Below are 27,696 nucleotides of genomic sequence, written 5' to 3' on the forward strand. Positions count from 1 at the left end.
AGATTTTTAGTTTTCGTAACTGGTTAAGTGAGGAAAGTTTGAGGAGAGGCAGATTTTGGAGAAAGGAAATCAAGAATTCTGATTTGGTCATATGAAGTCTAAGATTCCCATTATACATCTATGTGGAGAAGACAAGAAGGCATTTAAATATGAATCTAGAGATCCAGACGAAGAGCCTAACTGGAAATTCAGACTTAGGAGTAGTCAACATATATATGCCAGCAGAAATTATAGGATTGGATGAGGTGACCCAAGGAGAGGGTATAGACAGAGAAGAGATTGTGGCCCATGAGAGAGCCACAATAAAACAGAATAAACTATTCTAACACTTCCAGATCTTGAAAGTAATTAACTGGCCAATTCAATAATAACACTAAGGGAAATAAGTCAGACACAAAAGGACAAATATTATATGGTTCCATTTATATGAGGTACCTAAGAATAGGCAAATTCATAGACAGAAAGTAGAATGGTGGTTACCAGGGGCTGGAGAGAGGAGGGAATGTAGAGATATTGTTTAATGGGTATAGAGTTTCAGTTTGGGATGATGAAAAAGTTATAGACATGGGTAGCAGTGATGGTTACACAATGTAAATAGACAAGTATTTAATGCTGCTGAATCGTATACTTCAAAATGTTAAACTTTGTGTTATATATATTTTACCATAACTTTTAAAAAGTAATGGAAATCTACATGAAACACTGCAGATCTTTTATATTCTATAATTAGTTCCAAGTAAGGATTTCCAATGATTTTTACCACCACAACATGGCAAACATTATGATTCCACTAAGAAGTGTTATTTGGCATCTTATTTATCTGGATCTTTTCATTACATGAACTATGATCAGGAACATGCAATTTCACAGCCCAACTCGTAGCCTAAGCCATTCCCTCCTCCCAATCCTATGGGAGGAATCTGTTAGGAACCTGGCCAAGAGGTGAGCAGTGGGCTAGTGAGCAAAGCTTCATCTGTATTTACAGCCACTCCCCATCCTATGTAAATCCTAATCCTCTTTTAAACATTACTACTGGCCTGATCCCATTCTATCTAGATCCTACATATATCCAATGGAGTTTATGCTTTCAGCTTCAACCTTCCCTGGAACTTGTCCTATGTGTAGGAGTTAGTCCTCCTTAAACTCCCTATGTTATCCATTGTTGTAAAAACAGTTACTGTTATAATGCCACCACAAACTGTCAAAGACAAACTGTCACAGCTATCATGTAAGAGATCAGCAAGATAAAGAGACCGAGGTGAAAAGACAGAGGCTCACAATATCCATAAAACTGGGATTTGTTGACTCCAAATATGACAAATTGCTCTACTGTACAAATAGAGCTGTTAAGAATGAGAATTTGGAATCTCAGGAGAACTAGGCCATTTTAATCTTTGCCTTTTGGTGTTACTTCTAATCCTAAATAATCATGATAAGTGACATTCTGTTAGGTTTATTTGACTACACTTTTTGGGAACATGTACATTAGATGAAGAATTTCAGTTGGTCAAGAAGTCTCAGGTAGTATATGTACAATATAACATAATTTTACCTTTCTACAACTGTGATTTATTCTCTTCCTCACATTTAAATTGTCACCTATTCTCCTCATCCGATTCAATACTCTCAATATATCTTCCCATTACAAGAAAAATAAGTTCAAGACTATGTAAACACAAGATTCTGAAATATAACTTTCTGTGGTAAGTCTTAAAATAGAATTAAGACTTATCAAACATGTGTTCTGCTGCAGTGACAGTAAAAAAAAAAAAAAGACATCAAATAAATTGAGCATCTATGAGGGAAAGCTGTAGCTCAGATGAACTGAATTTTTAATTGAGATGAAATTCTTATAACATTAACCATTTTAAAGTATACAATTCAGTAGCATTTCATATACTTAGAAGGTGGTACAACCATAACTTCTCTGTTTTCCAAAACATTTTCGTATCGCCAGAGAAGATCCCATACACATTAACCAGTCACTCCTCAGTCTATTCTCCCTGTCAGCCTCTGGGAACCACTAACCTGCTTTTTGACTCTATGGATTTACCTATTCTGGATACTTCATATAAATGGAATCATAAGAGTATTTTGGGTCTGGCTCCTTTCAGTTTTCAAAGTTCATCTATGCTATCACACATAGCGCTTCATTTACGTATTGAATAATATTCCATTCTATGGAGAGACCACATTCTGTTTATCCATTCATCTGCTGATGGGCATCTGGGTTGTTTCCATGTTAGCTGTTGTGAACAGTGTTGCTACAAATGTAAATATTTGTGTACAAGACTTTGATTACCTGTTTCAATTATTTGGGGTATATTCCTAGGAATAGAATTGTTGGGTCATATAGTAAGTCTATGTTTAACTTTTTGAAGAACTGAGGTAAATTAATTTTTGACAGGTTTTTTTTGTTTTGTTTTGTTTTTGAGATGGAGTCTAGCTCTGTTACCCAGGCTGGAATGCAGCGGCACCATCTCGGCTCACTGCAACCTCTGCCTCCTGAGTTCAAGCAATTCTCCTGCCTCCTGAGCAGCTGGGGGACTACAGGCATGCGCCACCACATTCAGCTAATTTTTGTATTTTTAGTAGAGACAGGTTTCACCATGTTGGCCAGGCTGGTCTAGAACTCCTTACGTCCAGTGATCTGCCCACTTTGGCCTCCCCAAAGTGCTGGGATCACAGGCATACGCCACCATGCTTGGCCTTGACAGGTTTTTAAAAATTGAACATTCAACACTTCTCAGTTGGTAAAAAGAAACCTGATAGGCTCAAAATTCTTTTTCTTCCAGGCACTACAGAAAAAATTATTTTATACATTTCAGTTTGTAAATTTTTGTGCAAAAATTTTATTTCGTATTTAGGGAAAGGTATATTGAGTTAAGGCCAGTATCTTTAAATCAACCAATTTGCACTTTCAACTTTTTTTTTTTTAACATACTGAATACAAATTCAGGATTCTTCATTCCCAGGTTCAACCCACCTGTCAATGTGCAAACATACTAGTTTCTATAAACAAAGTAATGTGAATTATATTATAGATTTATAACTGAGTTAAAACCTTCATAGTATGACTCAGTTATCAAAATGAGAGAGATAATATCTCACATTCTATTTGGATAGAGGTTGAACATGCATGAGTGAGACTATGGGTATAAGTATAACCAAATGCATCATACACATAATTTTTCCAAGATGTTTACAGTATTACCCCCAATTAATGTGTTCTAGATCTAGAGTATGCATGAGAGTCATGTGCCTAGATACACAAGAGTAGGACTGTGATCATGCCTGTGACTAATCGAGAGACAAGTGACCAAACATTGGTCCAAAGGCAGTTTATTAAGGGAAATTATAAACTACTGTTATGTGCCGTGTGATGTTTCAGTCAATGATAGACATCATATACAACAGTGGTCTCATAATATTATAACGGACCTGAAAAACTCCTATAGCCTAGTGATGCCAGTGTTGCCGTACCCGCTATAACATAGTAGCACAATGCATTTCCTTTTCTATGTTTAGATATACTTAAGATACAGAAACACTTACCATTGTGTTACAACTATCTACAGTATTCAGTACCATAATATGCTGTACAGGTTTGTAGCCTATAATTTAACAGGTTGTACTATGTAGCCTAGGTGTGCAGTAAGCTATGCTACCTAGTTTTGTTAAGTGTACTCTGATGTTTGCGGTGATGAAATGGCCTAATAACACATCTCTCGGAATGCATCCCCACTGTTAAAGCAATGTATGACTATATATTCCTCTTACTCCTTCAGCTAGCATTATGCTACTATTTGGCATTAAACAAAGCTCACTTTTGCTTCATAAACTGCTTACATTGTATGTGAGAAGATCAATTAAAAAGTATATACTTGACATTCACTATGCTATATTATCTGAATTCTGGCATGGACTGCATCTGTGTATGTGACCTAACAGCTTTTATACCCTAAAATATGTTCCACAAGAAAAGAATGTGTTGGAATCAGCTATTAGGCACTGACAGGTGACCAAAAAGGTGTAGAATCTCTGTGAAAGCTGTCAGTGAAATCCATGTGCTATCACAGAGAGAAAATAAGCAATAGTAGATTATGGTAGCCTATGCTACCAGCAATCTTTGTAACCCAAGAGGAATCAATGTCTCTTACGACATATTCAAGTATTACTTCAAGTAGGTCAGGTCAAGAAGAAACTCAACAGATAACCTATTTGCCCTTCTTTACTACCTATTAAAAGTTACTACTGTAATAAAAGAAGTTTTAATAAACATATACATATTGAAAAAACAAGTATTTTTAATCTTTCACCATTTGTTAAAAACAAAGCATGTTTTATGATAGTTAATACCAAAATATTCCAGAAAATATGCAATTGGTCTAAAATATTAGCTAAAACGTATGTTCATTTTCTTTGACTCATACCTTCTCTTTAGGAAAAGAGATTTGTCTTGTAGTCAAATACTAAAAATATGTCACAGAAATCATCCACTATGATATATATATATACTGTGCTTATTTTATTCCTGATCATTGGCAAACACATTGGCAAGACCCTTCTATCATAACAGTAAGCACACTGGGCTTCCCACCCCAAAAATTCAATGAGGGGGTCTAAAAGAGAATTAAGGATTTTGCTCTGTGTATCTAGAAGAGGTCCTCTGGCAAGAGGAACAACAGTAAAATCATAATCTTTGAGATTTGACCCAAATGTACAATTTGCTCCTCCTACATATAACTATATCCAATTTATTATATTAAATTTCCTACTGAGCCCAACCCTCTCCTCCCTACCATGACAAAAACAAAACGACGCCAGGCGCGGTGGCTCACACCTGTAATCCCAGCACTTTGGGAGGCCGAGGCAGGCAGATCACTTGAGGTCAGGAGTTCAAGACTAGCCTGGTCAACATGGTAAAACCCCTTCCCTACTAAAAACACAAAAAACTTAGCTGGGCATGGTGGCCCATGCCTGTAAACCCAACTACTCAGGAGGCTGAGGCAGGAGAATCACTTGGAACCCAGGAGGCAGAGGTTGCAGTGAGCTGACATTGTGCCACTACACTCCAGCCTGGGCGACAGAGCGAGACTGTCTCAAAAAAAAAAAAAAAGGTAGATGTTCTCAAGGAAAACCTTAACAAATGAATGAAAGGGTCCTTGCAGAACAGTAGCAATGCTGTAGACTTTGAAGTGAAGAAATTTGGGTTCTAAAGTACTGGTTCTGGAGCTGGGTAACCTTGAGCAAATAATGACCCTTCTGAGGAAAGGAAATAAGAAAACTGGAGCCTGGGTAGAATAAATGGCTTACCCAGAGTCATCAACTAGGAAATGTTTAAGTGTATTAGTGTATCCAAATCCAAACCCATGATTTTAAAAGTCCAGAGCCTACTCCACTATACCTTTTCGTCTGTCAAAACGTAAGTATTTGCATTCTAGTGGAAGGGGTAAGCGTATTCATGCTTTCTAACCACTGCCACAAATCCCTAACAGGAGAATTTCAGGTACAGGTAAGGAAGATTTGCCAGATACTCTGCACATCATGACACACTGAAAGCCAGTCACGTAAGTTCCTTCCCAGTTATTATTATGACATCCCTAGTGCTATTTCAGATTTGAGTATGTAGCCTTCCTCTAGAAATTTCACCAGGATTTTGTATTTAATACATTTAACAAGCTCTTATTTTAACATCTGGATACTACTACTTTATGTTGTAAAAAGCACTGTCGAATGCATGAAACATTATGAAACTATGAAGAAGCCACAAACAGAAATTTCACACACTTCCTATGCACTTTTAAGCTGTATTAACTTGGGTTATAATAACGAAAATATTAATAGTTATTTAACAATCAAGATAATATTATAAAAAATGGAAGGATATGTGGAATAGAACAATTCATCAGGGTTTGAGACCAGGTATGGTAATGTTGGAATGAGAAGGAAATATTTCAGTTAGTAAGCAAACAAAAGTTGTATAGTCTTCATTTTCCTAAGAAACCACGGAATGAGACAGAAATAAACAAAAGGAAGCTATTATGAACGTATCTAAAAAGTATATTTACATTCTATTCATAAAGTAAAAGGAAGAAGCATCTCCCACTATGCCAAATATTTACCATTATCCTTGCTGCTGTTTTCTTCAATAGTCATTTGTTCAGCCAATTCAGACAATGATTCATCAATAGTCTGGCTTCCTCGGAGAGTGAGGGACAGCCTTCTCTTAAATTTTTTCATCCTATCAATCGAATGCGGCTTGAAAAATCCTGAAAGAAAAGAATAAACACAAAACTAAAGCTACAAATATTTTACCACTAAAGAAAAATACCACCTGGGTTTACTGGAAATTTTTAAAATAGGAATATAATGAGGAATTCTCACTTCTGCCAAACATCACCAAATCCAACCCCTTCTTTAAAAAGATCCACCTACTCTGAATAATGCTGTATTTATTTGGCATCATCAGAAGAGCAGGAATTCCATATAACTAAAGAGTGGGACTTTAAGCATCACACATAAGTTTAGAAGGATTGGAAATTTTCTTAAAATGTGTATTTTTAAAACTATTTTAGTAAAATATCAACATTATTTTGATGCTTAGGTTCCATCACATAAATATCAATCATCATATTGGAACCAGCCAGTGGTATCTTCAGATGTAACTGGGGGGACGGTAAGGTAATGGAGGAAGTCAAAGAACAATGTTTGACAATTAAACACCTCCAAACAAGAAATTTTCCTTTTTACGCTCTCACACAGCCAGTACACTAGAGTTTGGTTTTGTTTTTCCTTGTTAGGCTTTGAAGTGTCTCTTTCATCCTAAGAGAACCAAGCTTTAGAAGGAAGAAACGAAAGCCAAATTAGCTGGTACTGAATGCCTGACACACAGTAGATACTTTCCTATCTCTAATTAAGTCTTCCTCATTCTGAAAAGCAAAGTATACTATCCCATTTTCATACATGAGGAAACATGCTCAAAGAAGTTCCTTGACTCATGTCAAACACATAAATGACAGAACTGAGATTTAAAACCAGAATTACCACTTACTTTTTCCTCCATACTTTAACATCTTTGAAATCAGAATGTATCTCACAATTAATGTGATATCAAAATGTTAACTGGCAGTATTTTTTCTTATGGGTACATAAATTAATGGTATAATTCACAGTAGAGTCTTGGATATGATGAAACAAGGTACTCATTGCCAAACCCAAATTCTTGACCCACAATTTCCTTTCTAACTTGGTATTTCTGTGATGAGCTGGCTTACCAGATTGCCATGCACGCTATAACCATTATCCCAACCAACCAAGAGTAAGGGCCATATAACACCTCTATGTTAAAGTACTGGGGATTTACCATCCAGCTCTGGATATCTATTTTATATCTGTACATGTTTTGCTTATTTTCTCAGTATAAGAGTTTATGCTAAGTAACTGAGTTTACTGAACAGGTAACCTATGCATATTATAGAATGATTTTTGTTTGCTCAAAAGCTGGGGGGAGGTATCACAAATAAACTGACAAGTAATAATTTTATATTTTACCACTTTAATATTATATACTTATTATATTTTAAAATAGAAACCAGCTGGGCATAGTGGCTCATGCTTGTAACCCTGGCATTTTGGGAGGCCAAGGCAGGAGGATCTCTTGGGGTCAGGAGGTTAAGACTAGCCTGGGAAACAGTGAGAACTTGTCTCTACTGAAAACACAAAAAAAATTAGCCAGGCATGCTGGCATCTGCCTATATGCTCAGCTACTCAGGAGACTGGGGTGGGAGATCACTCTGAGCTCAGGAATTTGAGGCTGCAGTGAGCTATGAATGTGCCACTGCACTCCAGCCTGAGTGGTAGAATGAGATGCTGTCTCTTAAATAATGTTAATAAATTTTTAAAATTCACTATAATAAAAATACCAAAAAATACTAAACACACATTAAAATAGCAAGAGTTGTGACTGCACTTCAATAAGGACTCTTTTCACCCACATGCTCTAAAATAAGAGACATACTTTGGTGAGATATACTTTGGTGAAATATTGAAAAGTTCCTATTCCTTAGCTCAGTTTAAAGTCAAGTTTATGCTCCTAAATGTTTTCTATTAATGTATCCTCCAGTTCACAAATCCTCTTTTCATCTGTGTCTAATCTACAGTTAAACCCATCTGTTGTGCTCCAAGTTTTAGTTACTGTATTTTTCAGCTCTAGAATCTCCATTTGATTCTTTTCTACAGATGCTAGTTCTCTAGTGAAATTCTCCACCTCGGCATCTATTTTCATGAACCAAATACAGTATTTTACAGCACCTGTTTTTAACTCCAAAGTCTGCACAATCTGTGGATCTGTTTCTCTTGTCAATTTTCTTCTCTTGATCTTCTTGTATGCTTAGTAATTTTTTATTGTATGTAAGACACTGAGTTATCATATGCAAATGTGTATAGAAAAACTGTAGAGCCTCCAGATGATGTTACCTTCTTCCAGAAAGAATTTAATTTTTATTTTTTTAACAGTCTCTGTAGGAGCAGACTGACGCAATCCAATTGGGACTGAGCTGACCTGAGACTGGGTTTCAGACACTATAAAGATTGGTAGGCCTCTGATTTGTCATCACTCTATGGTGTGGCTCTTCAACAGATTCTAACTCTAAACCTAGGGCCAGAACAACAACAACAAACTACTGAAAGCTCCATTCAACTTCCTCAGTCGTTTTTTGCTCATCTCTTACGCCTTGCTCAGCTTTTATCTTCTTACCCCCAACAGTCTAAGTTGGAAAATGGATCAAGAGGAAAACCAGCACAGAGTGTGTCTGCCTCCCTTCTCTCCTGAATCTTGACTCTTCAAGCGTTGATTCATGGAGAAGCTTTACAATGCCTTCAAAATGATTTTTCCCCCCAGCATTTCTAGTTTGCAGCAGTTTTAGTCTGTTACAAGTTACTCCATCATAGGCAGAAATGGAGGTTTTGATGTGGATTAGATAATACATGCACTTTCCAAGCAAGGTGAACTTAAAGGAGAAAGTTAACCAGGAAGTTGATTCCAATTAAGAAACCTGTTAATTGTACAGTTATTCTAAATGCTATTCTTTACTTCTGATAGTCAACCCTTATAGCTCTACCTTGAGTAACTCATGCCATTTGTTTAAACATATTAGATATTTAAGTTGTACTGAGCTGTTGCCACTCTCATCTACCCTTTGTTTCTGTAAGACTTTACACTAGCGACATCTTCCTTTGTTAGGCTTCCAAATCACCCTGTGCAGTAAAGAAGTAACTAGGGAGGCTTGGGGTACTCTAACTCTGCACTTCTGAAAAAAGCACTAGTCTGTGAGAGGCTCCTGGGAGATAACCTCCAAGCCCTTGGAATATCCTGCGTGGTAAGAGTGTCTCTGTATAAGAGAGACCTTGGATCACATCAGATAATCTATATAAACAATATGAATTATGTTTAATGCTTGTTTTGTGTGCCTGGGACTTTTGCACACACTGTATCAGCTTGATTTCTCAGGTGAGGAAGGACCTGCAGGAGAGACTGGAGATTGAGTAACTAAAGTCAGTCATATGAGCACTCCATGCCTATCTAACAGATCCACAGTAATTTTCTTCCACAAGACTCAGGTGAGCTTCTCTGGTTAAAGTTCTTTGCATGTTGTCATAGCCCATGCAACTCCAGTGGAAGAAGACAAATGAAAGCTCACATCTGGATCCTCCTGGACTTCAAGCTATATACCTTTTCTCTTTGTTGATTTTCATCTGTATCTTTTAGCCATAACAAATCATAACCATGAGTTTAACAGCTTCTCATAACCATGAGTTTAACAGCTTTTCTACGGGTCCTTCGAGCAAATCATCAAGCATGATGGGTTGGTCTTGGGGATTCCCAACACACACTCCAAGAAATCTACATGCCCCAACAACAAGTCCTAAGAGATGGTAGCTCATAACTACCAACATTTCCGACTCCAACTTTCTCAAACACAGGCATCTAGTCACTAATGTGTATCCAACTATACAGACATCACCACTTCAGAATCTTGCCACACCACTTTTGAATGACCATTTTGCTGACCACCGGACCTGCGTATTGTTCTGGATGACAAGTAAGGACCAAATAATAAAATATTACAGAAATGTTACTACACAATTAATTCATATAACATAGTAACATTCTGTAACATAGACCAACTATAAATGGATTCAGTATCTATTACAGCACAGAACTGAGCTGTCCAAAACTGTAGCCAACAGTAGGCTAATAAGCACTTATTACGTATGTAGACACACTTAAAAGTATGTAGTCCAAACTGAGTTGTGCTCCAACTGTAAAATACACAGTGGACTTTGGTTGCCAGGGGCTGGGGGAAGGACAGGAAAGGGAAGTTATTCTTTAATGGGTACAGAGTTTACATCTTGCAAGATGAAATAGTCATTTCATTTTCTATTCTGGAGATAGAAAATGGTGAAAGATGCAGAAAAATATGAAATAAATACTGCTGAACTGCACTTAAAAATGACAAAGATAGTAAATTTTGTGAAGTGTATTTTACAACTTTTTTAAAAATTAAAAAAAAAAACTTAGTGGCTTCAGACAATAACATTTATTATCCCTCACCAAAAAAAAGTTAGTAACTATTATATTAATAACATGTTGAGGGCCAAGCGCAATGGCTCATGCCTGTAATCCCAGCACTTTGAGAGGCCGAGGTGAGCAGATCACTTGAGGCCAGGAGTTTAAGATCAGCCTGGTCAACATGGCAAAACTCCATCACTACTAAAAATACAAAAATTAGCCAGGCATGGTGGTGCGTGCCTGTAATCCTAGCTACTTGGGCTGAGGCATGAGAATCACTTGATCCCAGAGGGCAGAGGCTGCAATGAGCTAGGATCGTGTCACTGCACTCCAGCCTGGGCGACAGAGTGACTCTGTCTCAATAAATAAATAAATAAAATAATGTTGAAAAATATTTTAGATGTTTGGTTAAGTAAAAAATATCACCAAAATTAACTCTGCCTTTTAAAAAGTTTTCAAAAAATATGCCTACAAAAATCTTAAAAATTACATATGGGGTGCCCATTACATTTCTACTGGACAATGCTGATATGAAGCATCAAGTAGATATTCATGGTTTTAAGAGAGTCCAAAAGAAAACAAAATAGAATCACATAAACGTTAACCTTTTCTTCATATAGTGCATTTGAACAATGTATCAGGACATTCTATGTGCTTCTAACTCAGAATAATATGCATGGCACTTATTTCATCATCAAAGAGTGAAGAAAATCCTTGTCTATAAAACAATTTTAACTATACTTATTTTATATTATGTCAGGAATAAGAAAGTTATTTCTAATTCCTAAAAACAAAAGAAAAATACTTATAAAGCTAAACCTTACTACAAAATTTTCAAATAAAATCACATCTTCAAATTGTTCCTATTTTTAATCTGTGGTATAATTGTAAAGTTTTAATTAAGTTACAGTGATTTGTAAACACAGATAATAAAGAATTTCATTACCACAGCCTAAGCCTAGATCATTATTACAGAAAAAATATTCCCAGATGAAATAGGTTCCTTGACATTTCTAATCATCTTTAAGTAGAACTGTGCATATCAACTTTTCTCGTTAGCTGAGAACAAAAGCACATATGCTAAGCTAAAATCACCTTTTGTGATGTAAAAACTACTACTTACATTAAAAACTACTACTTACTACTACTTACATTGGCTTTAAGGTTAATTTTTAATATTTACTGTAATAGAGCAGTGCTAAATTACTGATTATCTAAAATTTGAACACTCAAGAGTTTGGTTAAAATATTTTATCACTTTAATAAAAATGTTTGAGATTATTAAGATCTTTACACTATCATTTCTTTTTTTAACTTTTAGGTTCAGGAGTACACGAACATGTTTGTTATATAGGTAAACTGCACATACGGGGTTCTGTGGTATGCAGATTATTTTGTCACCAAAGTAATAAGTATAACACCCAATAGGTAGTTTTTTTATCCTCTCCCTCCTCCAATCTTCACCCTCAAGCAGGCCCCGTTGTCTGTTGATCGCCTCTTTGTGTCCATGTGTTCTCATTGCTTAGCTCCCACTTAGGAGTGAGAACATGTGGCATTTGGTTTTCTGTTCCTACATTAGTTTGCTCAGAATAAATGGATGAATCTGGAGGCCATTATTCTACACTACTGTTTCTATGAATATTAAGATAGATTAAACAATGTGACTTAATGGTAAACGACTAAATGTTCACATTTCAGTTAAATGTCATTCTTCAGAGGGCCCTTTTCTGACTCTATTCCTTTATCCTTAGTTTTTACTCATAGCACTTATCATATAAATATACACATACACACACACATATTGCATATGTATACACACACACACATCTATGTACATGTGTGTACTGCAAAACTAATGTTTTTCTAGATGTCAAAAACACTGCTAACTTTCTGTAATACTTAGATCAAATTTAAAACGGTAGAAGGGCAGTAAAGGGTAACAGAATGACAGCATATAACTCTCCATTTAAAGACAGTTGAAAATGTTCAAAAATCAGTTCTCAACAACAAGCACATAAAAGGAACTTGCAAACATAATGCATTATCTTACTTCACCTTGGGCTAAACTTCTTGGATTATCAGCTATACAATTAAGGAAAGTTTTTATGTTTCTTTTATCCTGAAAAGGTAAGTATTCTATTTACTTAAAGAATACAGATAATGTAGAATGCCAACTGAGTTTGGGCCTTAGGAATAGAAAAATATGCATACCATACACTGTTTTTAAAGACGATAACGGCTATAAATACTCCCAAACTAGACGTTCTAGTATGAGTCTTTACTTGTAAAAATGGTGTTATAGTGTGGTTTTCTCAGCATTTGCAGTAAGAAACTCTTTGGATACAATTTCACCTTATATTCAAGCTACTCTAACATAAAAGGATGTAGCAGAGTGGCAATCCGCTGTTTATGTTTTTGAAATATTCTTAAAACAGTTTTTTGCTAATAATTGCAAAATATTAAAGAAAATGCTAAATGTTTTTAAATGACTTTCCTTTAGGTAAATAAGCAAAGTTTACATGTACATCAAGTATTGTGAAGAATAAAATCTAGGATTTATATGGGAAAATAAGGTTTTTCCACTTAATGTTGCTTTTGTCAGTCTTTCTGAAATATCAAACAGAGATAAAGACAGATTTATTTCTTCATAACATTTTCAGCAACTATGACTATAAATAAAAACTACTGTATAAAAAGTGAACTCATTAGGTGGCATGTAAGCAAATACTCTGTTATTTTCCTCACAATAATTAAGCCATGACAAATACTGAACACACTCCAGGACATGTAAGCTAATCATACAGAATGAGGAATAACGAATGTTTAAAACTTTAACTTTTTTCACTAGAGACAATGTTGTTATTTGCATAAAACACACAGTAAAATACAAAAATCAGCCAGGCGTGGGGGTGTGCACCTGTAATCCCAGCTACTTGGGAGGCCGAGGCAGAAGAATCGCTTGAACCTGGGAGATGGAGGTTGCAATGAGCTAAGATCATGCTACAGTACTCCCCAGCCCAGGTGACAGAGCGAGACGCCATCTCAAAAAAAAAAAAAAAAAGAAAAAGAAAAAATACCCATGAAGTGATTGCACAAAATACTGACAGAACACTAAATTAAAACTGCAATCATACCATAGGTTTTTTAAACAAACACTTAAAAATTTTAATCCTTGGCCAGGTGTGGTGACTCTCGCCTGTAATCCCAGCACTTTAGGAGGCCAAGGCAGGCAGATCATCGGAGTTCAAGATCAGCCTGAGCAACACAGAGACACCCCATCTCTACTAAAAATACAAAATCAGCCGGGTGTGGTGGCTCATGCCTGTAATCCCAGCTACTTGTGAGGCTGTGGCAGGAGAATCACTTGAACCCGGAGGCAGAAGTTGCAGTGAGACAAGATCATGCCATTGCACTCCAGCCTGGGCCAACAAGAGAGAAACTCTAAAAAAAAAAAAAAAAAATTAATCCTTGATGTGTTCAAATCTGAGGATGATTCTTTTCTTTTGATAGTATGAATAGTGAAACACACAAACTAGAAAAAAAGAAATGTACCAAATATTTTCCTCCATTCATAAATATCATGAGAAAGACAATATTAGTTTATTGTGACACTTGAGGTGTAAAATGTCAGAGAAAAGAATGCCCTAGAGCTTGGTCCTTGTGCCAAAAACAACCAGTAAACTGGAAAAACAACAAGAATCAACTATCTTCCATGTATGGAACCTAATTAGACACTTAAAAAAAACCAGGAAAGTGCTTCATGCAGAGACTACTGATCCTGATAGGAGACCCACATGAGCAAACCAGTAGCTACCATTCCCCATTTCTCGGCTTTGCCACAACAGTAGGGAATAGCAGCCCCCATCTCTGGAGCAGCTTATTAGTGCCACAGCAGGCAGTGGGAGAAGTTTGTCCTCCAAAAATTCAGATTTGAATGTTTTGGTCAGTTTGGCAGATTACTGAGAGACAGGCACAGAGGCAGATGCTTGCCTTTATTTAGGCCCTCTGGGGCTACTGGGCAGGGAGGCGCATCTGCGTCTACTGCAAGATCTAACAAGACAGCACCTTCTTTAAACCACATATTGTTGTATCATTGCCAGGTCACTGACTTACTACAGAGATAATGGAATAGAAACTTCAGTGACTATACACACAAGAAAAACACAGTTTGCAAAAATGGTTTTGGAAAGTCACAAAGGGATTACAACAGCCTTCAACTAGCCAAGAAAGGCAAAATGCCTGATGAGTGGGAGAATCCGATAACCACAGTTACCACATTGTAGTACAGTAGCCAGGTCTCAACAAATAACCACAGAGCACACAAACAGGAAAGCATGGCCCATTAAGAATAAAAGCATTTGACAGAAACCTGAAGCAGCACAGAATTTGGAACTGTTAGTCAAAAATGTTAAATCAACTGTCCCAAATAAGCTCAAAGAGCTGAAGGAAATCAGGAGAACAATGTATGAGCAAAACAAGAATATCAACAAAGAGACTGAAGTTATAAAATGGAACCAAACAAAAATTCCAAAGCTAAAAATTACAGTAACTATAATTTTAAAATTCACTAGAGTGGTTCAACAGATTTGAGCAGGCAGAAAAAATGATTAGCAAATTTGAAGACAAGGCAATTAAAATTAACCAGTGTTAGGGATACAAAGAAAAAAGCATGAAGAAAAATGAATAGAGCCTGATTGAACCCATGGGGCAGGGACAGTATCAAGTGTACCCACATACACAGCATAGAAGCCCCCAAATATAAAAGAAAGAGGGAAATATTTGAAGAAATAATGGTGAAAAGCTTCTCAAACCTGATGAAAGACATGAATATATACATCCAAAAATTTCAGTGAAATCCAAGAAAAAATTCAAAGGAGATACAAAATTCAGACACATTACATCCAAAGTGTAGAAACCCAAAGACAAATAAAGAATCTTGAAAGCAGCAAGAGAAAAGCAACAAGACATACACATGGGCTCCTCAGTAAGATTGACAGCTGATGTGTCATCAGAAACTGTGATGACCAGGCAGCAGTAGGAATGGAACATTTTAAATCTAGAGAGAAAAAAAAAGTCAACCAAGAATTTTATATTCAGCAGAACTATCCTTCAAGAATGAAGGAGAAATTTCCAGATAAACAAAAGCCAAGGAAGTTTGTCACCAGTAGACCTACTCTACAAGAAAGATAAAGGGAAACCCTCAGGCTGTAATGAAAGGACATAAGAAGACATAACACTGGTAAAGGTAATTACACGGGTAATTACAAAAGAGAGTATTCATGCACTTTTGGTTTTAACTCTTCTTTCTGCTTTTCTTGTTTTTTTACTTATTTTATTGTTGTTTTTTAAGTTCTGGGGTACATGTGCAAGATGAGCAGGCTTGTTACATAGGTAAACATGTGCCATGGCGGTTTGCTGCACTAACAACCCATCACCTAGGTATTAAGGCCAACATGTATTAGCTCTTTTACCTAATGTTCTCCCTACCCCCACCCTCTTCCGACAGGCCCCAAAAAGTGTTGTTCCCCTCCCTGTGTCCAAATGTTCTCACTGTTCAGCTCCCACTTAAAAGTCAGAACATGAGTTGTTTGGTTTTCTGTTCCTGTGTTAGCTTGCTGAGCAAAATGGTTTCCAGCTTTATCCATGTCCCTGCAAAGGACATGATCTCGCTCCTTTTCATGGCTGAATAGTATTCATGGTGTACATGTGCCACATTTTCTTTACCCAGTCTATCAATGATGGGCATCTGGGTTGATTCTATGTCTCTGCTATTGTGAACAGTGCTGCAATGAACATACACATGCATGTATCTTTATAACAGAATGATTTATACTCCTTTGCGTATATATCCAGTAATGGGATTGCTGGTCAAATGGTATTTCTGGTTCTAAATCTTTGAGGAATTGCCACACTGTCTTCCACAATGGTTGTACTAATTTATATTCCCACCAACAGTGTAAAAGCGTCCCTATTTCTCCGCAACCTTGCCAGTATCTGTTGTTTCTTGACTTTTTGGTAATTGCCATTCTGACTGGTGTGAGATGTTATCTCATTGTGATTTTGATTTGCATTACTCTTAAAAGGCAAAAAAAAAAAAAAATTATAAATCTGCTGATGGCACAAAAAATATAAAAAGGTAATCTGTGACAATAACAATATAAAGAGGAAGCGATAATAGAGATATACAGGAGCAGACTTTATACACGACTAAGTTGGTATTATTTAAATGAGGTTACTATCATTTTAAGTTGTTAACTATAATCCCCAAGGTAACCACTAAAAAACTAACTACAAAATATTACAGAAAAGGAAAAAAAAAAAAGGAATTGGAACGGTACACTATTTTAAAAATTAGCTAAGTGCAATAAAAGGGCAAAAACAAAAAAAAATTGAGGAGTTAGAAACAAATAAGACATACAGAAAACAACAGCTAACTAGAAAAATTAGTTCTTCCTTATCAGTATTTTAAATGTAAATAGATTAAACTCTTCAATTAAAAGGCAGAGATTGTCAGACTGGAATTTTTAAAACCCAATCCACATAAATGCTGTCTGAAAGAAACTGGGTGCAATGGGGTCATACCTATAATCCCAGCACTTTGGGAAGTGGGTGGATCGTGTGAGGTCAGGAGATCAAGACCAGCCTGGCCAACATGGTGAAACCCCATCTCTACTAAAAATACAAAAAATTACGTGGGCATGATGGCACACGCCTGTAGTCCCAGCTACTCGGGAGGCCAAGGCAGGAGAATCGCTTGAACCTGGGAAGTGGAGGTTGTAGTAAGCTGAGATCGCGCCACCTCACGCCAACCTGGGTGACAGAGTGAGACTCTATCTCAAAAAATAAAAAAAAATAAAAAAAAAAAATTAGCCAGGCGGAGGGGCCGGAAGGCTGAGGCAGGAGATTTGTTTGAATCCAGGAAGCAGAGTTTGCAGTGAGCCAAGATTGCACCACTGCACTCCAGTCTGGGCAACAAGAGTGCAACTCTGTTTAAAAAAAAAAAAAAAAAAAAAAAAAAAAAATGGCCGGGCATGGTGGCTCATGCCTGTAATCCTAGCACTTTTGGAGGACAACACAGGTGGATCATAAGGTCAAGAGGTGAGATCATCCTGGCCAACATGGTGAAACCTTATCTCCACTAAAAATACAAAAATTAGCTGGGCATGGTGGCAGGCGCCTGTAGTCCCAGCTACTCAGGAGGCTGAGGCAGAAGAATTGCTTGAACCCGAGAGGCTGAGGTTGCAGTGAGCCGAGATCACACCACTGCACTCCAGCCTGGGCGACAGAGCGAGACTCCATCTCAAAAAAAGAAAAAAAAAAAATCAAAATAAATTTTTAGCTAGACTAACAAAAAGAGATTAGACTCAAATGACCAAAATCAGAAAGTGGAAACATTACTGCCAAGTATACAGAAATAAAACGGATTATAAAAGGATGGTATGAACAAATTATATGCCACCAAATTGGATAGCTTAATAAAACAGACAAACTCTTACAAACACACAAACCAGCAAAACTGACTTAACAAGAAATAGATGACCAAAATATACCGAAGAAGTGAGATGACAATCAGTATAAAACACTTCCAATGAAAAAAAAGCCCAGGACCAGATGACTTTACTGCTAAAGTCCACCAAACATTTAAAGATGAATTAACACCAATCCTTCTCAACCTATTCCTAAACAACTGAAGAGGGGATAACACTTCTTGACTTCTATAAGGCCAACATTACCCTGACACCAAAGCCAAACAAAGACATCGTAAGAAAAGAAAATTTTACAAATCAGTATCCTTTATAAATATAGATGCAAAAATCCTTAAGAAAATACTAACAAATTGAATTTGGCAGTATATTAAAAAGATTATACCAAGTGAGTATATAACGAACTACGATTTGTCTCAAGAATGCGAGGGTGGTTCAACACAAGAAAATCATTTAATGTAGCCAGGCACGGTGGCTCACGTCCGTAATCCCTGAACTTTGGGAGGCTAAGGCGGATAGATCACCTGAGGTCAGGAGTTGGAGACCAGCCTGGACAACATGCTGAAACCCCGTCTCTACTAAAAAGACAAAATTAGCCGGGCATGGTGGTGCATGCCTGTAATCCAGCCACTCAGGAGGTTGAGGCTGGAGAATTGCTTAAACCCTGGAGGCGGAGGTTGCAATGAGCCGAGATTGGGCCACTGCACTTTGGCCTGGGCAACAAGAGCAAAACTCTGTCTCAAAAAGAAAAAAGAAAATCAACTAATGTAATACATCACACATTAGCAAAATGGGGCTAAACCACATGAACTTCTCAACTGATTTAGCCAAAAAAAAAAAAAAAAAATTGAACACCCTTTCATAATAAGATCACTCAATAAACTAGGAACAGAAAGGAATTTCCTCAACATGAAAAGGCCATATATAAAAACCCACAGTTAATATCCTATTCAATGGTGAAAGACTGAAAGCTTTTCTCTTAAGATAAAAAACAAGACAAAGATGCCTGCTTGCATCACTTCTGTTCAACACAGTACCAGAAGTTCTAGTAAGAACAATTAGGCAAGAAAAAGAAATAGAAGGCAGCCAAATAGGAAAGCAAAAAGTAAAACTATCGCTATTTAGAGATGACATGATCTTATATGAAAAAAACCCTAAAGAATCCAAAAATAAAACCCTGTTAGAGCTAATAAACTAATTTCCTTAAGATATAGAAAGAAAACTGCCATGATGAAATCGGTTGTATTTCTATAGGTTAGCAATGAACTACATGAAAGGGAAATTTTACCAATACTTTGGGAGGTCAAGGTAGGCGGATCACGAGGTCAGGAGATCGAGATCATCCTGGTTAACATGGTGAAACCCCGTCTCTACTAAAAATACAAAAAATTAGCCAGGTGTGGTGGCGGGCACCTGTAGTCCCAGCTACTCGAGAGGCTGAGACAGGAGCATGGCGTGAACCCAGGAGGCAGAGCTTGCAATGACCCTAGTTTCGGCCACTGCACTCCAGCCTGGGTGACCGAGTGAGACTCCATCTTAAAAAAAAAAAAAAAAAAGAAAGGGAAATTTTAAAAAGAATTCATTTAGAATAGCATCAAAAACAATAAAACACTTAGGAATAAATTTAACCAATGCAGTGATAGACTTATATGCTGAAAATTACAAAATATTGTTGAATAAAATTAAAGAAACCTAAATAAATGAAAGTATATCCCATACTCATGGATTGGAAGATTTAATATTAGTAAGATGTCAACAGTGTCCAAATGATCTATAGATTTAATGCAGTCTCTATCAAAATTCCAATAGTGCTCTTTTGAAGAAAAAGAACATAGTCTAAAATTTGTTCCAGTTTACAGTGAGCTATGATTATGCCACTGCACTCCAGCCTGGGTGATAGTGGGATCCTGTCTCAAATTAAAAAAAAAAAAAAAAAAAAAAGGGAAGAAGACGATATCCTAAAATTTATATGGAATTCCAAGGAACCTTGAATAGTTTTGAACTATAAGAACAAAGGTGGAGGTCTCATCTGTCTTCATTTCAAGATTTAATAAAAAGATAAAAAGCTACAATAATCAAAACATTACGGTATTGGCATAAGAACAGATATACAGACCAACAGAATAGAATTGAGAGCCCAAACACAGACTCTAACACCTGATTTTTGACAAAGATGCCAGGACTGAATAGGGAAGGGGCAGTTTATTCAGCAAATTCTGCTGGGAAAACTGGATGTTTTCATGTAAAAGAGTGAAAGTGGACCATTACCTTACACCATGTACAAGAGTTAACTCAAAATGGATCAAAGGCCTAAATATAAGAGTTAAAACTATAAAACCCTTAGAAGAAATAATCCTGATGTTGGATTTCACAATGATTTCTTAAATATGACACCAAAGGCACAGGCAACAACAAAAAAAGACCCCAAAAAATATTGGACTTTAAATTTAAAATGATAGTAAAGAGAGTGAAACAACCCACAGAATGGGATAAAATACTTGCAAATCATATATCTGATAAGAGTTTAATATCCAGAAAGAACTGCTACAACTCATCAACAAAAAACAAACACCCAATTTAAAAATGGGTAAAGACCTTGAATGTACATTGCACCAAAGACATACCAATGGCCTATAAGCACATAAAAAGATGCTCAACAGTATTATTCACTGGAGAAAAGCAAACCAAAACCACTATGAGATACCACCTCATACCCACTAGGATGGCTATTATCAAACAGAAAGCAGTGTCAGTGAGGATGTGGACAAACCGGAACACTGATGCAACTGTAAAATGGTGTAGCCATTGTGAAAAACTGGAAGTTCCTCAAAAAACTAAACACAGAATAATCATATGATCCAGCAATTCTACTCCTAGGGATATACAAAAAAAAAAAAAAAAAAGAAAAAGAAAAACTGAAAACAGGGACTTAAATAGATACTTGTAGTGTTAATGGCAGCATTATTCACAACAGCCAAAAGGTGAAAACAACCTGCCAATCAACAGATAAACAAAATGTGGTATATATATACAATGCCATAAAAAGAAATGAAGTTCTGACATATGCTACAACAGTGATGAGCCTTGAGAACATTATGCTAAGGGAACTAAGTCAGACACAAAATGATAAATATTGTATAATTCTACTTATATGAAAAAGCTCTAGAAATAGTTGTGATGGTTACACAAAATTTCAATTTTAATTGTCATTGAACTTTATGCTTAAAAATAACTAAAATGGTAAATTTTTGTTATGTATATTTTAGCACAATAAAAAAATTTTAACTATTGTGTTAGCAGGCATTTATATCAGTTTTCCACCAAGCCTAAATATGGCCAATATTTCATTTGAATGGAGCTTTACTGAAAGAATTGGCTAAATAATTTCAATATGACCTATACCAATTATGCTGAACACAACAGAGTATACCAGGATCAGTGCTTTATGGTTATGATGTAGACGCTCACACAAGACTGTTGTTGCTCCCAGCTTAACAATAAGAACAAGCCAGACAAATTATAAAATCATAGTTTTTTAAATTCAGAAAGCTGAGGATGCAAAGAAAATAAATCTAACTAAATTCTAGAGGAACAAGCCCTTTCTGGAAAAAGAAAACAGGGCTGGGTTCATGGCGAAAGAAGTGAACCTGCAACAGCAGGGAGAAACTAGCCAACTTTTAACAGACTATTCAAGGGGAACATGGGGGCTAGTAAGATAGATTAAAATCTCAGACGCCTCATTCACAAAGCAAATCTGCACTTTCCTAACAGGATCCCTTCCAAGTATTGAAGCTGAATAAAGGAAGGGGAGGCGATGGGACCACAGAATGCTGGGGACAAGGCCGGAGAGTTGAGAGAAACCCCTGTTCAAGTGGCACAGGGCCTTCACTAAGTGCAAGGTCATGCCTGCCACAGGAAGGTGGCAGGGTATTAGTTCAGCACTCTTTCCAGAGGTGAGTACTGAAGCCAGAAGTGGGGCTAGAGAGAGGAAAAAGAAGAAAAAAAAAAAAAAAACTTGTCCCAGCTGCTCAAAATGCCAACAGCTGGGCTGTGAAACAGAGAGGGATCTCCCACAGTACAACAAACTGGGCTATAAAGGCTGGGGTGGGCTATAAAGGATGGCGAGATTTCCTGAATCAAACAAGTACTCAGATCCCAAACTCTAATAAAGGGAGTGTCCTCATTCTGCCTTCACAACATCTGATACCAGTGGTAAAACTGCAACAAGGTCCCATCCCAAACTGAACTGGCTCAGCCCCTAACACTAGTGACCTGACAGAATACTTCAGTCTGTACCGTCCTTTTTCACAATGTCTGACAGCAAATAAAAAATCAGAGACCAAGAAACAGAAAAATGTGACCCAATCAAGAGCAAAACTGTAATATCAAGTTTTTCAGGGACAACATTTCAAATTACGGCTCTTCTGCTACTCAAATAGATGATAATTTTTTAAAGTATTAGAGTTTATGAAATAGTTTAATTGGATCAGACACAGGTTTTTGGTAATGAATACTGTTTGTTTTTCCATATAAAGGTATTAAAAGTGGTGTACAGATTTCACACATTATAGAAACCACCTGTCCCACTACTATCAATAGTTTGGTCAAATCTGGAAAGCTAAATCAAATAAAGTAGAAAAACTATAAAAATTTGCAGAGACTTTTAATATACTAATAAGTATTACTGACGCTCCAAATATATTTGGCCACGTATTATCAATGACACTTCTAACACTTTACAAAACCTAATGTTCCAAAAAACATAGATAAATACATTCACATGAATTCCATCAGTGTGATGTATTTCATAGGCTGTTTTTCCATCAAGTATTACATTTCAGCTACTTCCCCTCAACTATTTCATGGAGATCCATTTATGTAAATAAATGTAACTATACATCATCTTTCTAAATGGATGTTTACTATTCCATTGTATGGCTATACTATGTAGCAGAAATGTCTTATTCCAGTTTCATCACACAGATATTAAGACAGACATGGTGAGATTTAATAAAATTAATAAATTTTACTCCTTCATTAAGAACATTCTTAAGTGAAACTGTTTCTGTTTCTTTCCCTGTACGTGTGAAGTAAAGAATGCCACTGTCATGATTTTGAAATAAGGAGCCAGAAGAAGTTTTACACACATTGCATATGTACCACCAGGGCAAATGTCAACAGAGTTTAAAAGGCAGGGGTCCAATATTTTAGTATTACGAAAATTAAGTTTTGACCTTGCGGGCTTTCTGAAAGTGTCTCAAGATCACAAATCACACTGTGAGATTTGCTAGGTTAGTTTCCCAAGCTGAATTTCAGTTAACCTGTCTTAGTAAACTGAACATTAATAATTAAATAAGAAAGCTAATGACTAGTAATAATAGTAACCATAATCAAAATTACCAATGGCTGAGCACAGGAAGGTAGGTTTGGGGGAAAAAAGCAAATTAAGGATTGAATCTATTCGAACAAATTTAATCTAGAACTCAGAAAAAAAGTCAATGTTTAAAGTGTGAGTCTGAGAGTTGCACTTATATAAAACCAACTGAAGCCAGGAAGGGTATGTGTAATAAGAGGGAAGGTCAGAAACTTGAGGAATGCTTACAGTTAACAAGTAGACAAGGAAGAAGAGTAATCAACGCAGTTCCAAACAGAATGGACAGACACACCAATTCTGACAACCGAAGAAACATTAGAGACAACCTGGGCCAAACAATTTATTTTATGATTAAAGAAACAGAGCCTGAAGAGACTCAAAACAGTGAAGTGATCTGGCCAAGTTTCTGAGAGAGTCAGATCTTAAAATTTCACCTTTGGGATCCCAACTCAACTTTCTTTCCACAGTAGTACATTTCTAGAGTTAGGAAGCAACTCTTTTACCTGCTAACTACTGAAGAATTAAAATCTAGCATGAGAGACAGATTTCAAGAAGAAAATAGCACATGTATCTCTACTCCTTCAAACCCTGCTCCTCTTGCAGTCTTCACTATGGCAGTAAATGGATGGTAACTATAGTCTAACATTTCCTCTTTCTTTTTCTCACATTCCACAATCAATGTATCACCAAAGCCTTCAAAACGTATCTAGAGTCTGACCACCTGAACTGCTAAAATCCTGATCTAAGCCCAGACTCATAATCTCTTAGATTAGAATTTAACGTTTAGAGCATCCCATGGGCATGGTGGCTCACATCTGTAATCCCAGTGACTCGAGAGGCTGAGGTGGGAGAACTGTTTGAGGCCAAGAGTTCCAAGAACAGCCTGCGCCCCTTCTCTTAAAAAAAAAAATTAAAATTAGCCAGGCAGGGTGGCACATGTCTGAAGTTCCAGCTACTCAGGAGGCTGAGACAGAAGGATAACTTGAGCCCAGAAGTTTGAGACTGCAGTGAGCCGTGATCTCGCCACTGCACTCTAGCCTGGTAATAAGAATGAGACCCCAACTCTTAAGAAAAAAAAATGCAAGCATCCTAACTGGTCTTACTGCTCCCATCCCAACACCTCTGCTCTCCCTGCCCCACTGCCCACAGTGTATTTCTATATAGCAGCCAGAGTAAACATATTAAATTATAAATAACATAATCACACTTCTTCAAAACCCTACAATGACTGGCACTTACTCAACAGTTAAACCCAAAGTTCTTAAATGGCTTATGAGGTCCTCTTAAGCCTCATAAGTGGCCTGTCTGCCAATCTCCTTTTTAACCTCATTTCTGCCATTCCACTCCCACCCACTCCATGATAGCAGCGTAGTCTCTGCTGTTTCTTTTTTTGCACTTGCTCTTCCTCTGCTTGGAATGCATTTTCTGAAGATGTTAATGGCTCATTTCCTTATTTCCTCTTAGGTTCTACTCAAATATCACTTCCCCGGTCACCTTATACAAAACAGTGAGAACTCTACACCCAGCTAACACTCTATTCCCCTTAACTGCTTTAATTTTCTCCACAGTCTTGCTGTCTAACATTCTATATTGGTCTTTTTTTTTTTTTTTTGGAGACAGAGTCTCACTCTGTTGTGCAGTCTGGAGTGCAATGGTGCAATCTCGGCTCACTGCAACCCCTGCCTCCTGGGTTCAAGCAATTCTTCTACCTCAGCCTCCAGAGTAGCTGGGACTACAGGCACATGCTACCATGCCTACCTAATTTTTTCTGTATTTTTAGTAGAGATGGGGTTTCACCATGTTGGCCAGGATGGACTCGATCTCTTGACCTTGTGATCTGTCCGCCTCAGCCTCCCAAAGTGCTGGGGATTACAGGCGTGAGCCAACATGCCCAGCCTATATTGGTCTATTGTTGATCCCCTCCACCAGAATATGGTCTCCTTAAGAACAGGGAATTAATATATTTTGCTCATTATTGTATTCTCAGCATTTAGAACAAATCCTGGCACTCAACAAGTACTCATAAATACCTACAGAATGAATGAATGATAGCAAATACTAATACAGTATTAGAGCGTAGTCATCTTTTTTGACTTAGGTTCTGTCTCCCTTACTGAAGTCAATGTATTAACTGGCAGTTTCTGATCACTGTCTCACACAAACTGCTGTGCTTAGATTTTCTCCTATATGTTAAAAAATATTATTCGTTCATTTCAACAAACATTCACACAGAGGTCCTATCATGTCCCCAGCAATATATGAGGCACTGAGGGCAAAAAGATAAAATATCAACTCTGTTAATATTACTTAGTCTTGGGAGGTGTTATATCATTTTTAGAATGAAGTTATTCTGCAAATGAGTGAAACTCCAAGATAATAACAATAAATATTTTCATAATTATTTCAAAGGCCAAAAATTCAAATAATAGCACACATCCTCAAAATGAACTTTACATGAAAATTGTTTGAGTCATGTGAGAACATATATAAAATTTATTTTGAGACAGGATCTCACTTTGTCACCCAGGCTGGAGTGCAGTGACGAGATCATGGCTCACTGAAGCCTCCACTAACTGGGCTAAAGCAATCCTTTTGCCTCAGCCCCCTAAGTCGCTGGGACTTACAGGTATGCACCATCACACCTAGCTAATATTTGTTTTTGTAGAGATGGAGTTTTGAACTCCTGAACTCAAGCAATCCTCCCACCTGGGCCTCCCAAAGTGCTAGGATTACAGGCATGAGTCACTGTGCTAAGCCTTAACATTTAATTGGCTGCCTCTATTAAGCTTGTAGAGATCAAGACATTATAGTTTAATATATTTGAACCCCTACATGAAATGACATCCCTACCCATTACCTCCCGAGTTCAGTAAGAACTTAGACAAAAATAACCAGTAGCTGAGAAGCTTCGAGCAGGTTTATTAAGGGTGTTTCTCAACACCGTCATTTGTATAAATAATCCCCCAGATCCCTCTGACTTTCACAAGATAATATTTTTCAACTGAAACTTACTTTCACTATTTTCTTTAAACATATTTTTGTATACATTGTTGGGCAATAAATTAAAATTCAAAATTTAATTAAAATCTGATTTAAATGTCACTCAGAATGTAGGTATTTCCATCATGAATGATAAATTGATTTGTAGATGATAAATTCCCACAGAAAGGGCATTTGTTTTAAACAGCTGTTCAGTTTGAGATAATTCAGAAAGTGATCTATTAATGTCATCTGATACTTTTGATAATAATGGTTTTACTCAGAACAGAACCAAGAGAGCAATTGTAACCACTTGAGGTAGTGCCTCATTTTGATTTACAAATGGTTATATACAAAAGAGAAAAAAAGCCCATTAAAAGGAAGCTCAGGCCAGGCACTGTGGCTCATGGCTATAATTCCAGCACTTAGGGAGGCTGAGGCAGGAGCATCTCGAGGCCAAGAGTTTGAGACCAGCCTAGGCAAAACAGTGAGATCCTCAATTCTACAAAAAAATATTTAAAAAGAGCCAGATGTGGTGTCATGTGCCTACAGTTCTAGCTACTTAGGAAGCTGAGGCAGGAGGATCACTTGAGCCCAGGAGTTTAAGGCTGCAGTGAGCTATGACTGCACTCCAACCTGGAAGACAAAGTGAGACCCTGACTCAAAAAACAAACAAACAAAAACAGGAGAGACGAGAAAGCAATTATTTTACATCTCAGTTATGTGATGAACACTCCTAGTCGTGAGCTTGCATATAAGTAATGTATTTCTCAAAGTACAACTACAGAAAGGTTATAGTAGACTACTGATAATTGAGATTCAAATGACCCTACCTAGTCATTTGAAAACCAACCTTTTAAATGATAAAGCAAGCACTGAGAGGTTGCACCGCTGGGTTGTACATGCCCTACCTTCTCTGTGAGAGCAATCCAGCTTATTTTATCTGGGGAAAAGTTAACTAGTAATATTATTAGGCCAGTAAATTCAAATACTTCCTGAGAAAGGTATCCTGAGATTTTAATCCTGGGTACATATCCAAGAAAAACTGTAACACATTTACCCAAAAATATGAACAGAAATGATCACAGCAACATGTCTGTAATAGCATAATACTAGAAACAACCTAAATGTCTATTACAGACAGGATAACAGATAACAAATTATGGTAATTCATAGAATGGAATATTATACGGCAGTGAAAATGAATGAACTACAACCACATGCAATAAGGACGAATATTAGTAACGTGATCTTTAACAAAAAGAAGTCCCAGAAGACTACATTTA

The 27,696-nt window shown here is 36.9% G+C and overlaps 1 protein-coding gene across 1 annotated transcript in view; it reads right to left on the bottom strand.

Annotated features, from left to right (window-relative positions):
• The window catches only part of CDK17 (cyclin dependent kinase 17), a 118,509-nt gene that overhangs the window by 45,227 nt on the left and 45,586 nt on the right, over nt 1-27,696 (bottom strand). The window contains exon 2 of the mRNA XM_023231310.3: nt 6,126-6,272. Within this exon, the coding sequence (XP_023087078.1) occupies nt 6,126-6,243 (118 nt within the window). The 5' untranslated portion in view covers nt 6,244-6,272. The remainder of the gene's footprint in view (nt 1-6,125; nt 6,273-27,696) is intronic.

This window comes from Piliocolobus tephrosceles, chromosome 10, assembly GCF_002776525.5.
Source record: "Piliocolobus tephrosceles isolate RC106 chromosome 10, ASM277652v3, whole genome shotgun sequence".
Taxonomy (NCBI): domain Eukaryota; kingdom Metazoa; phylum Chordata; class Mammalia; order Primates; family Cercopithecidae; genus Piliocolobus; species Piliocolobus tephrosceles.